General features: G+C 47.0%; 1 protein-coding gene across 2 annotated transcripts in view; it reads right to left on the minus strand.

The window, feature by feature from the left end:
* AK7 (adenylate kinase 7) overlaps positions 1–9,113 on the minus strand; it is a 101,362-nt gene extending 92,249 nt beyond the window's left edge. For both annotated transcript variants that reach the window (XM_050799062.1, XM_050799061.1), the window contains exons 1-2: positions 8,947–9,113; positions 2,060–2,248 (exon numbers count right to left, since the gene is read on the minus strand). In XM_050799062.1, the coding sequence (XP_050655019.1) occupies positions 2,060–2,248; positions 8,947–9,051 (294 nt within the window). In that variant the 5' untranslated portion in view covers positions 9,052–9,113. The remainder of the gene's footprint in view (positions 1–2,059; positions 2,249–8,946) is intronic.
* Positions 9,114–12,691: the final 3,578 nt, after the last annotated feature.

Below are 12,691 nucleotides of genomic sequence, written 5' to 3' on the forward strand. Positions count from 1 at the left end.
CCCAGCACTTTGGGAGGTCAAGGTGGGCAGATCACCTAAGATCAGAAGTTCAAGACCAGCCTGGACAACATAGTGAAACCATGTCTCTACTAAAAATACAAAAAATTAGCCGGGTGTGGTGGCGCGCGCCTGTAGTCCCAGCTACTCGGGAGGCTGAGGCAGGAGAATAGCTTGAACCCAGGAGGCGAAGGTTGCAGTAAGCCAAGATCGTGCCACTGCACTCCAGGCTGGGCAACAGAGCCAGACTCCATCTCAAAAAAAAAAAAAAAAAAAAGAGTGTTTTTGTGGGGGGTCTAATAAATATGATTTTGGATATGTTGATTTAGCAATGCCTGCAGGACAACTGGAGACTGGTCTAGGAGGCAGCTGGATTTGGAGGCTACAGACAGGTGAGAAAAGCATTAGCTATATGGGGAGCTGAAGCTATAGGGCTGGATAAAATTTAGGAAGGTCACCTTTGTAGGAAGGGAGGGAGCTCTGGGGAAAACTGCTTTTAAAGGGTAAAAAGAGGAAAAGGAGCCAGAGAAAGCAGCTGGGAAGAAGGGCTTGGGCACTTAGTCAGTGCAGAGCCGAGGCACAAGAAGGGAAGGCGAGTTTCTCTCCGGAAGCCAGGCTGCTGCTGTGAAGCCAGGTGAGCTAAGCCCTCAGGACTCAGGGGACTGCTGGTGACATTGGCCAGGGCACCTCCTGTGAAGTGTTGTGGGCAGGGCCGGCCAGCATTGGATAGACCAGTGAATGGTGGGGGTGAATGGGTGAGGCCTGCAAATGCGGGTGGTCTCCTGAAGTTCAGTGGTGGCAGGGGCCAGGGGCAGAGAAAGAGGCTGGTGGCCAGCAGGGAGGTCAAGTTAAGTGCTTTTTACCGTAGGAATGATTTGAGCATATGTGTAGGTGTAGAGGAAGAAGCCAGTGGCAAGAAGAGAGAGAAGGGAGGTGAATGAGAAAGAATACCCAGAAGACAGAGGAAGGGGGTGAATGGGAAGGTCCTAAAGATGTCTGGAGGGGATGCATCTGTCCATTCCACTAGTGTTTATTAAGGCCACTTTGTGGCAGTGGCTGTGTTAGGTGCCACAGATACATGGATAAACACGGGGATAAACAAGTCAGGGTCTCCATCCTCAAGGAGCTGACAGTCAATGTCCATGGACCCCACGATAGACAGGTGATAACAATGAGTGTGAAAACCATTATGATCTAGGCAGATAAAGGATGATATGGGAGCTCAAAAAAGAGCTCAGAATCCAAACTGGGAGTGAGAGAGAAGTAGGAATCATGAACAGCTTCCTGGAGGAAGTGACACAAGTCTTGAAGGATGAATAAGGTGGGTTGGGTTAAAAAAAAAAAAAGAGAGAGAGAAGGCTGCTGCAGGGTACAGCATGTGGAAAGCTGTATGGTAGGCCAGAGAGTAGCAGGCAGGGTAAGGGAGGAGATGGCCCGGGAGAAGAAGGGGCCACTCCTTCTCAGACATTTAAATGTCTCAGGACTAGGACTGTGTTGAATTTGTTTTGTGGAGACAGCACTGTTTCCGGAGACAGCAATGGTATATTATTCCTGAGTGGCGCATTACCAAAGGATGGTTCTCTTAAAAAAATTATTTTCATAAATATAAAATAGAGACAGGAGCTTGCCATGTCGCCCAGGCTGGTCTCGAACCCCTGGCCTTAAGTGATCCTCCCTTCTCAGCCTCCCAAAGTGCTGGGATTACAGGCGTGAGCTGCACCCGGCCTATTTCTCCTTCACAGACAGCACCCATCATGGCACAGACTCATCTTGGATAATCCTGGGCAGAATATGCTGGAGAGAAGAATTGTATGAGTCTGAAAGTCCAAATTAGATCCATCCTTTCCCACACTATCTAATTTAAACTCTTTGCTTTGGCCCAAAATTGAAAGTGGGGTCAATGAGGTAAATCTCCATCACAGCAGAAAGCCATTCCCTCAACCTGGCCATGTCTGTGGAAGAGAGGGGAGGGGAGACAAACGGTAAAACAAGTTGTCAAGGCGTTGGAGCCGAAGGCGACTCTTCCCTCTGTCTACTCCTGGCCAGAGCCTCCGGGACTTACAGAGTACGTCTCCACCGCAAAGTCAGGCCGCGGGCTGGCAGGCTTGGACAGCGTGCCCACAATCTGGAATGTGCCTTCCTTCACTTTGGTTGAGGAAGCTTCCAGCGTAGTTGACTTATTTTCATCTTCCTCTTCCTCTTCCTCTGTAATTTCTTCAAGTGAAGCCCCAACTACACAGTTAGATAGAAACTGCAAGGAAACAGAAATTTCCCAAATGTTGTAAGAACAAATTAGAGTCAGGGAGCCAGTGAATGACGATTCTAGAAACTTACCTTTCCTGAGTGCTTGCTGGGCACCAGCAAGGCAAAGCAGATGCTTTGCACACTGTCATTTCATTTAAGTTGATTGAATTCCTGGAGGAGTGGGTACTGTTATAATTCCCCATTTTACAGGTGAGGGACTCAGGGTCAGAGAGCTTCATTAACTTGTTTCTGGATACTGCACTCCTCTAGCAACAGGCAGAGCTGGGTCACAGGGATGACATTTGTGTTGTCCAACAGAAATGTAGAAATGTAATAGGAGCCACATAGGTTATTTTATTTTATTTATTTTTAAAGATGTGGTCTTGCTATGTTGCCTAGGTTGGTTTCAAACTCCTGGGGTCCTCCTGCCTCAGCCTCCTGAGTAGCTGGGACTACAGGCACTTACGTAGTTTTGAATTTTCTAGAAGCAACATTTTAAAAAGTGAAAACAAAGGGTAAAATTAATTTAAATGCTCTGAGGTCGGGCGCAGTGGCTCATGCCTGTAATCCCAGCACTTTGGGAGGCTGAGGCAGGTGGATCACATGAGGTCAGGAGTTCGAGACCAGCCTGGCCAACATAGTGAAAACTCATCTCTACTAAAAATACAAAAATTAGCCAGGTGTGGCGCCGCACACCTGTAGTCCCAGCTACTGAGGAGGCTGAGACAGGAGACTTGCTTGAACCTGGGAGAACTGCTCACTTGCAGTGAGCCGAGATTGTGCCACTGCACTCCAGCCTGGGCAACAGAGCAAGTTGACTCTGCCTTTAAAAAAAAATGAAATGCTGTGGTATTTAATGCAATATATCCAAAATATTATCAACTTAATATGTAATCAATATAAAAATTATTGAGATATTTTATTTTTTTATCTGAAATTCAATCTGCAGTTTACACTGACAGTACATCTCCATGTGGACTAGTCACATTTCTTTTTTTGAGACAGAGTCTCGTTCTGCTGCTCAGGCTGGAGTGCAGTGGTGCGAGCATAGCTCAATGCAACCTCAAACTCCCGGCCTCAACCAATCCTCCTGCCTCAGCCTCCCGAGTAGCTGGGACTACAGGTGTGTGCCACCACGCCTGGCTAATTTTTTATTTTTATATTTATTTTTGTAGAAATGGGGTACTGCTGTTGTTGCCCAGGCTGGTGTGGACTAACCACATTGAACACATAAGTGTTCAATGGCTACATGTGGCCAGTGGCTGCAGTATGGAATAATGAAATAGACAGAAGTTGGCAAAGTTTCTCTTCCTGTTTTCCAAAAGCTATCCTTAGAAGTGGCCTCCGTGGTGGTGAAGAGTTTCATTTGTTTATATGTCAATAACTACTTATATATGTCCACAATCATTTTATTTTATCTATTAAGCATATATAAATAATGATGGAATTACCATACCTTGGGAATAAAAAATTATAAAACCAAATAAACAGAAAGTCCCACCTCATTTATTTTGATAGAAAACAGTCCAGGTTAGCATGCAAGATTGCCAGCTTCAACCTCCTATTGGAATATATTTCTCCCAAGTAAATTATGTATGTTTTCATTTCATTTATCTCTCAAACATACATATTCAATTGTATTATCCCCTTTCACAGTTGAGGAAATTGATGCACAGCAAAAAGAGATGGGGCTAGGGTGGCATTGCTCAACTGGGCTGTAAGCCTAACGACGAGACACAGCTTCCATTTCTCTCATATTCCTTATATTCCCACTCCCATGTCCCTTGGAGGAGATGATCAGTAATTACCTGGAATTTGAGAAAGGCCCTGATTAATTAAGGACCAACTAGAAAATTCTGTTATTGCAAAGCTTTTGAAAAAGATCTCTGTACAGAGCGTGGTGGCTCATGCCTATAATCCCAGCATTTTGGGAGACCAAGGCAGGGGGATTGCTAGAAAAAGATCTCTGTATACTAAAAGAAGTTTCATTATAAAAATATTGTTATAAAAAATAATCAAGATCTTTGAGAGACCAAGGCAGGCAGATCACGAGGTCAGGAGATCGAGACCAGCCTGGCCAACATGGTGAAACCCCGTCTCTACTAAAAATACAAAAATTAGCTGGGCATGGTGGCACATGCCTGTAATCCCAGCTACTCAGGAGGCTGAGGCAGGAGAATCGCCTGAACCCAGGAGGTGGAGGTTGCAGTGAGCCAAGATTGTGCTACTGTACTCTAGCCTGGCGACAAAGCGAGACTCCATCTCAAAAAAAAAAAAAAAAAAAAAAAAAATCAAAATCAAAGGGGATTAAGGAAGGAGATAAATTCCCTTCCCTCATTCTTTTTTTTTTTTTTTTTTTTTTTTGAGGCAAGGTTTTACTCAGCCCTATGTATACCTCCCAGGCTGAAATGCAGTGATGCAATCACAGCTCACTGCAGCCTCAAATTGCGCTCAAGCGATCCTCCCCACTCTGCCTCCTGAGCAGCTGGGAAGGTAGGCGTGTGCCACCATGCCTAGATTCTCCTTCATTCCTAATCTCAACCATGTTCATGTCCCCTCCCTTTTTTATACAGGTGACCCTTAAGCCACACAGGTTTGAACTTTGTAGGTACACTTGTCCACTTATTTTCTTCCACCTCTGCTACCCCTGAGACCAGCCCCTCCTCTTCATCCTCTGCCTCAGCCTATGCAACATAAACACAAAAAGGATGAAGACCTTTAGGGCAACCCACTTCTGTTTAATGAATAGTAAATATATTTGTCTTCTTTATGATTTTCTTACAAACATTTTCTTTCCTCTAGCTTACTTTATCGTAAGAACGCAATATATATATATATATTTATATTTTTTTTTTTTTTTTTTTTTTTTTTTTTGAGACGGAGTCTTGCTCTGTCGCCCAGGCTGGAGTGCAGTGGCGCAATCTCGGCTCACTGCAAGCTCCGCCTCCCAGGTTCACGCCATTCTCCTGCCTCAGCCTCCCGAGTAGCTGGGACTACAGGCGCCCGCCCCTGCGCCCGGCTAATTTTTTCTATTTTTAGTAGAGACGGGGTTTCACCATGGCCTCGATCTCCTGACCTTGTGATCCGCCCACCTCGGCCTCCCAAAGTGCTGGGATTACAGGCGTGAGCCACCACGCCCGGCCGAACGCAATATATTTTATGTGTACAAAATACGTGTTGACTGTTTATGTTATTGGTAAGGGGTCCTGTTAACAATAGGTTATTAGTAGTTTAGTTCCGGGGAGTCAAACGTTGTACACAGCCTGCAGTCCCAGCTACTCAGGACACTGAGGTGGGAAGATCACTTGCGCCCGGGTACTCAGCCTGGGCAACGTTAATGAGACCCATGTCTCTAAACATACATAAATAAATAAGAGTTATGTGCAGATTTTCAACTATCTTCTCTATATCTGTATCTTTTTTTTTTTTTGGCAGATTTTTACTCTGTCGCCCAGGCTGGAGTGCAGTGGTGCGATCTCGGCTCACTGCAAACTCTGCCTCCCAGGTTCAAGTGATTCTCCTGCCTCGGCCCCTGGAGTAGCTGAGATTACAGGCACAAGCCACCACATCTGGCTAATTTTTGTATTTTTAGTAGAGATGGGATTTTGCCATGTTGGCCAGGCTGGTCTCGAACTCCTGCCCTCAAGTGATTCACATGCCTTGGCCTCCCAAAGTGCTGGGATTACAGGCGTGAGCCACTGCGTCCTATATCTGTATCTTTTTGAAAAGCAAAACCCCTAGCCCCTGCGTTGTTCAAGGCTTCCCACTGAATTTAGAGTATAAATGAAACTCCCGACCAAGGCCATCCATGTCTGTGCTAGCCTCTGCTCCACTAATCTATGTAATACATTTCTATGGAGCACAGACCATGAATGCATCCCTGCTTAGGAGCTGACTGGGCCACATTCTGGACTCCGTGGGCCCTCTCCTCCATTAAAAAAAAAAAAAAAAAAAAAAATTAAACATTATATTTCTCAATTGCATGCTGTAGAGACAAACACATTCATTGACTGTAAGATTTGTTTCCTTCTGATTTTAAAAGAAATTAACACACTTTTTGTGGGCCCCTAAAAGTCTCATGGGCCCTGGGCACAGTACTTGCTGCACCTAATGAAGAAGTGGGCCCAGGAAACCTGGTGCACTGCCCCCTAGCCACTGTGCACACAAAACCCGCCAACCCTATCCCTACTTTGGAACCTGTGCCTTTGCTGTGTCCTCTGAGAACTATTTTCTCTGGCTTGAGCCTTATCCTGTGTATGTTAGATTAAATGTCACCTTTTTGTTTTTTGAGATGGAGTTTCACTCTGTCGCCCAGGCTGGAGTGCAGTGGCGCAATCTTGGCTCACTGCAACCTGCACCTCCCGGGTTCAAGCGATTCTCCTGCCTCAGCCTCCTGAGTAGCTGGATTACAGGTGCCTGTCACCACGCCCAGCTAATTTTTATATTTCTGGTAGAGACAGGGTTTCATCATGTTGATCAGGCTGGTCTCGAACTCCTGACCTCAGGGACATTTTCTGTGTATTTTCTGTGTACAGATAAATCATCTGTCTTCTCTATGTCTGTATTTTTTTTTTGAAAAACACAAATAAGATTATACTACACCTGTGTGGTAATGCTTCCTTTCTTTAAAAATATTTTGTTACAGTTTTGTTTGTGTCTTTGCTTCTTCTTTCCTACCTTTTCTGATAATTTGGAAGATGTATCATGTGTTTAGAGTCCCTTCTGGTAGATATAGGTCATATGTAATATACATATATATATAATCTTGTATAATTATATGCCATATATATATAGGTATATATACACACACACCTAAATTATATTCCTTAATCTCTGGTTTTTGTTTTTTTTTGTGTTTTTTTGAGATGGAGTTTCGCTCTTTTGCCCAGGCTGGAGTGAAGTGATGCAATCTCGGCTCACTGCAACCTCTGCCCCGTGGGTTCAAGTGATTTTCCTGCCTCAGCCTCCCGAGCAGCTGGGATTATAGGTGCTCACCACCATGCCCAGCTAATTTTTGTATTTTTGGTAGAGACAGCGTTTCACTATGTTGGCCAGGCTGGTCTCGAATTCCTGACCTCAGGTGAACCACCCACCTCGGCCTCCCAAAGTGCTAGAATTACACCACGCCCCACCCTAAATCTCTGTTTTTTGATGGATGCATTTTAGAAGGTATACAGGGTTGAATAGTGTCTACCCCCACCAAATTCCTGTCCTCTTAGAACCTGTGAATGTGGCCTTATTTGGAAATAGGGTCTTTGCAGATGTAATCAAGTTAAGATGAAGCCATATTGGATAGGGTAAGTCCTAATCCAACAACTGGTGTCCTTAGAAGAAGAGGGAAGTTTTGATGCAGAGACACAGGGGAGAGAACACCATGTGAAGAAGGTGGCAGAGATTGGAGTGTACTAGCCAAGGGGTGCCAAGAATTATTGGCAACTACCAGAAGCTAGGAGAGGGGCAAGCAACAGTTATTCCCCTGGAGCTTCCAGTAGAAACCAACCCTGCTGACACCTTGATCTTGGACTTCTGCCCTCAAGAACTGTGAAAGAATAAATTCTGTTTTATAAAGTCACCCAGTTTGTGGCAACTGGTTACCACAGCCCTAGAAAACTAATACAGATGGCACATACTGTAGCCTCATCCTATTTTAAACAGATTTGTCCCGTTCGAAAGTGCAGTCATTAGCCTCAGAGAAGTCTGTTCATGGTGAGGTTAGATTTCTCTGTAGCTCTAGAGTACAGAATTAAGATCGATGGGTCCTACCCACGGAGAATGATAAAATCATGGCTTTCTTTTGACAACTGGTCATATTAGCACGAAGGGCCTCAGAGCCCTTTTTTTGAATATCTTCATTTTCCAGGGATAAAGACAGAGAAAGGTGAGAAACTTAATGGAACTCAGGGACCCAAACAGTGTCTGGTCAATAATAGATGCTCAAAAACCATATATTGAAGGGATGGATGAATGAAAAACGCTTCATGGGCAATATAAAAATTTGATATACTCATGCCTGTAATCCCAGCACTTTGGGAGGCCGAGACGGGCGGATCACGAGGTCAGGAGATGGAGACCATCGTGGCTAACACGGTGAAACCCGTCTCTACTAAAAATACAAAAAAAAAAATTAGCCGGGCGTCGTGGTGGGCGCCTGTAGTCCCAGCTACTCGGGAGGCTGAGGCAGGAGAATGGCGTGAACCCGGGAGACGGAGCTTGCTGTGAGCCGAGATCGGGCCACTGCACTCCACCCTGGGTGACAGAGGTAGACTCCGTCTCAAAAAAAAATTTTTTTTTTTGATTTATTTTCTCGTTTAGCTGCCCGCTGCAAAATCGATGGAGGGGTAGAAAGCGAACCTAGTAGGAGGCAAGAGACCTGGACTCTCTGTCCAGGTTCTGGCCTCAACACTCTATGTGATCTTGGGCAAGTCCCTTCCTCCCTGTTAGCCTCCGTTTCCCCTCATTAAAAGGAGGAACAGGGGATGGACCAGTGATGTCCAGACACCTGGGCTTCCACGTAGGATCCCTTGTCCAGCCTGGGTGCAGACTGGCGTCCAAGGGGCATTGGTGGTGCCCAGGACGCGGGACCCTCCCTGAAGAAAGGCCCCGACAGCGCCCTGGGGCGCAGACCCTCGCTGGGTTTGCGGACCGGGGCCCGAGGGCTGGGAGCTGAGAGCTGGCTTGAGGCTCTGGGCCGCCGCCGCCGCTCACCTTCCCGATGTTTCCGCTGCTATAGGAGTCCAGCAGGTTTATAAACACCCTCTGGATCCGGATAACTTTCTCCGTGGGAGCAGCAGTTTCCTCTTCTTCAGCCATGGTGGGAGCCGCGCCGGTTGCTAAGGTGAAAGCGTCACTCCGCTTGCCAAGGAGGCGGGGCCCGGGGCGGGGAGGCGGGGCAGGTTCTCTCTCTGGGGGCGGGGCCTGGGCGCCGGGCACGCTTGCCGAGCTGGGAGGGGCGTGTCGTGGGCGAAGCAGGGAGAGCCGGGCGCTGGGCGGGGCGTGCCAGGCGGGGCAGCGCGTGTCGTGCCCGGCGCTAATCAGGGCGTGCCAGGCGGGGCGGGGCGTGTTGCGCCGGTCGCTGGGTGGGGCGAGCTGGGTAGTGCGGGGCGTGTCGTGCCTAGGGGCTGGGAGGGGCGTGCCGGGCAGGGCTGGGCGTGTCGTGCCGGGGGGCTGGGCGGGGCGTGCCGGGCAGGGCGGGGCGTGTCGTGCCGGGGGGCTGGGCGGAGCGCTCTGGGCGATGCGGGGCTCGGGTTCGCAGTTGCGCGCTCTCTAGGCCGCTGGGCGCCAGGCGGATGTCCCGGCGAGTGCTCTCCGCGGCGCCGCGCGTGCAGCCCGGGTCTCACCCTGGCTTGCTGCCCACTGGGAGCCCTTGGGCAGTGCACGGTTTCTTTCGGAGTCTCCCTGGGCGTCTGTCCCAGGGGGCCATGTGATTGCTGTGCCTTTTTATCTCCGTTGTTGGTAAAGTCTGGAATCATATCCCAGTGTCCGCTGACCCGATGACTAAAAATAATGAGGATTCTGAAGAAGAGGGAATGCCCCACAGCCTAGGCCTCTCCCCGACGCGTGGGAGTTTCTGAGCGCGCTCCCACGGGGTGCTCTAGCCTTGGTGACGGGACGTAAGCCTCAGCTGCGAAGAAAAGCTGTTGCCATGGAGTTTCGGGCTCCGGAACGCCCGAGCGACGCTAGCGTGGTCCCGCCGTGGGCAGTTGCGGCTTGGTCCGCGGGCTCAGCTCCCTTGGGGGATGTTTCCAGACGCAAGTTCCAGGAAAACCCCTGGTGTTGGCTGGGAGCGACCGGAGGCCGTGGGTGCCCAGGATTCGCTCACACTTACCAAGGGACGAAATTTAGACTTGACCGTTCCAGACGAGATTATACATGCAGTTGCTGAGATAAATCCACAAATTAAAAGATAACATTCAACTCGGTGATCGCTGGACCATAAAGGTTGTAGTGGACTAAGAATACATCCCGCAGTTCCCTTGGAATAGCCTGATCATGTTGAACTGTTTTCATGCCTTAAGCATTAATTAACTCGTCAAATGCAAATATTTAACACTTGCAGCAATTGTATGTGCCTGGTTTCTTCTCGTTCTTTTTATTTTATTGTTTTTAATAGAGACAGGGTCTCACTATGTTGCGCAGGCTGGTCTCTAACTCCAGGGCTCAAGAGATTCTCCTGCCTGGTCCTCCCAAAGTGCTGGTATTACAGGCATGAGCCACGGCACCAGTCTTCTTCTTTTAATTTCTCATTTTTTTTTTTTGAGACGGAGTCTCACTCTATCACCCAACCTGGAGTGCAATGGCATAATATCAGTTCACTGCAAACTCGCCTTCCGGGTTCAAGCGATTCTCCTGGCCTCAGCCTCCGGAGTAGCTGGGATTACAGGCGCCTACCACCATGCCCGGCTAATTTTTCTATTTTTAGTAGAGAGATTTTCAGCATGTTGGCCACGCTGGTCTTGAACTTATGGCCTCAAGTGATCCGCCCGCCTCGGCCTCTCAAAGTGCTGTGGTTTACAGGTGTGAGGCACCTCACCTGGCTTTTTTTTTTTTTTTTTTTTTTTAAATACTGGTTGTTTCAAAAAACGGAGGTGGCCCACGATCTCTAGACAGCTTGGAGGCGTTGGGCTTTTAGTCACTTAGGAGACTTGGCTTTGAGTTTCAGCTCTCCAGTCATTTGTGGGAGGCTGGGACCAATCTTTTAACTTCCCTAGGCTGTCAAATTGCCTGTGAAATAGTAGTGATACCACTAGCCTAACAAGGCTGTTAGGATTAAATAAGACACATGTGAAGCATTTTCTGAAGTGGTCTCCAAAGGTGAGAAACTATTGCTTTTTTTTTTTCCTGCAAGGCTAAGGCACACTTCTACAGATGGGAGCCTTTATATTTCGTTTTTCTGTCCCCACCCCGTTTTCTTTTTTATGCATGCAAGTCTCATTAAAACTTGTTTTGAAAAACTAACACTTTGAGGTTTTGCCAACTCAATTTGGGAACAGTTTGCTCATAGCAAATTTATTTTTTATTTTTTTGAGACGGAGTCTTGCTCTATCCTTTAGGCTGGAGTGCAGTGGCGACCTTGGCTCACCACAAACTCTGCCTCCTGGGTTCAAGCCATTCTCCTGCCTCAGCCTCCTGAGTAGCTGGGATTATAGGCATGTGCCACCACACCCGGCTAATTTTTCTATTTTGAGTAGAGAAGGGGGGGTTTCACCATGTTGGCCAGGCTGGTCTTGAACTCCTGACCTCGTGATCCATCTGCCTCAGCATCCCAAAGTGTTGGGATTACAGGTGTGAGCCACCAGGCCCGGCATTTTTTTGCTTTTTTTTAAATCAACAAGAAAGTAGTGTCAGTTTAAATGTAAAAGTATTCATGCAAGATCAGTGCAAAACTTAGAAAATATACTTCAGCATTCTTTCAAATGACTTACTAGTTCAACTATTCTAAAATTCATCTGATTCAAATTTTTAGTTTATCTCTGCATTCCTTGTTGATATGCAGTTAAGCAGGTAAATACTTTGAAAGTTATTCAACCAGTCATGTTAACAATGAAATATTATAACTTACCTGTTTCTTTCATGAAATGAGCTTGCCATAGTTACAAGGGAGATGGCTTCTAGATAATTTTATATATATCGATAGGTTAGAAAAGGAGATTTTTTTTTTTTTTTTTGGACACTGAATCTCACTCTGTCCATCAGGCTGGAGTGCAGGGGCAATCTTGGCTCACTGCAACCTCCACCTCCCGGGTTCAAGCAATTCACCTGCCTCAGCCTCCCGAGTAGTTGGGATTACAGGCGTGTGCCACCATACCCAGTTAATTTTTGTATTTTTAGTAGAGACGGTTTCACCATGTTGGCCAGGCTGGTCTCAAACTTCTGACCTCAGGTGATCCACCCACCTCAGCCTCCCAAAGTAGAGGTGTGAGCCACCACGCCCGGGCCAGATATTCTGCTAATTCTATTATACCAACTAATGTATGTTTCCTTTGTTATTATTTCCCTCTTTTAAAATCAGTTTTCATATAAACACAAAGTTAACGTGATGGCTTTTACTAACACATACTGTATGGGGGACAGCCAGTGGAGTCAGAAGACTTGGGTTCTGATCCAACTGCGCTGCTCACAGGCAGTTGCTGAGCAAGTTGCTCAATCTGTCTCTCTCACCCGTATCATCCAGAAAATAAAGGGATTGGAAAGAAAGTTCTGAAGTCGATGTGGCACCTATCAGAATCTCAGTGTTTTCTTACTATGTTCCTCAACATTCAAACAGCACATTTTATGTTTTGGAACACCGGGGAGAGAACAGCACAGTGTGCAACAGAAGAAGCTAATGGTTTTAAGTACATTAGTAACAGCCGGACCTGGAGGAAAGGTGGGAAGAGTGTCATTATGGGAAATGAGGTGTGCACTCTTCACAATCATACTGCCTCTTCAAGGATCCTGGGAGCAGACACAA

This window comes from Macaca thibetana, chromosome 7 (assembly GCF_024542745.1).
Source record: "Macaca thibetana thibetana isolate TM-01 chromosome 7, ASM2454274v1, whole genome shotgun sequence".
Lineage (NCBI taxonomy): Eukaryota > Metazoa > Chordata > Mammalia > Primates > Cercopithecidae > Macaca > Macaca thibetana.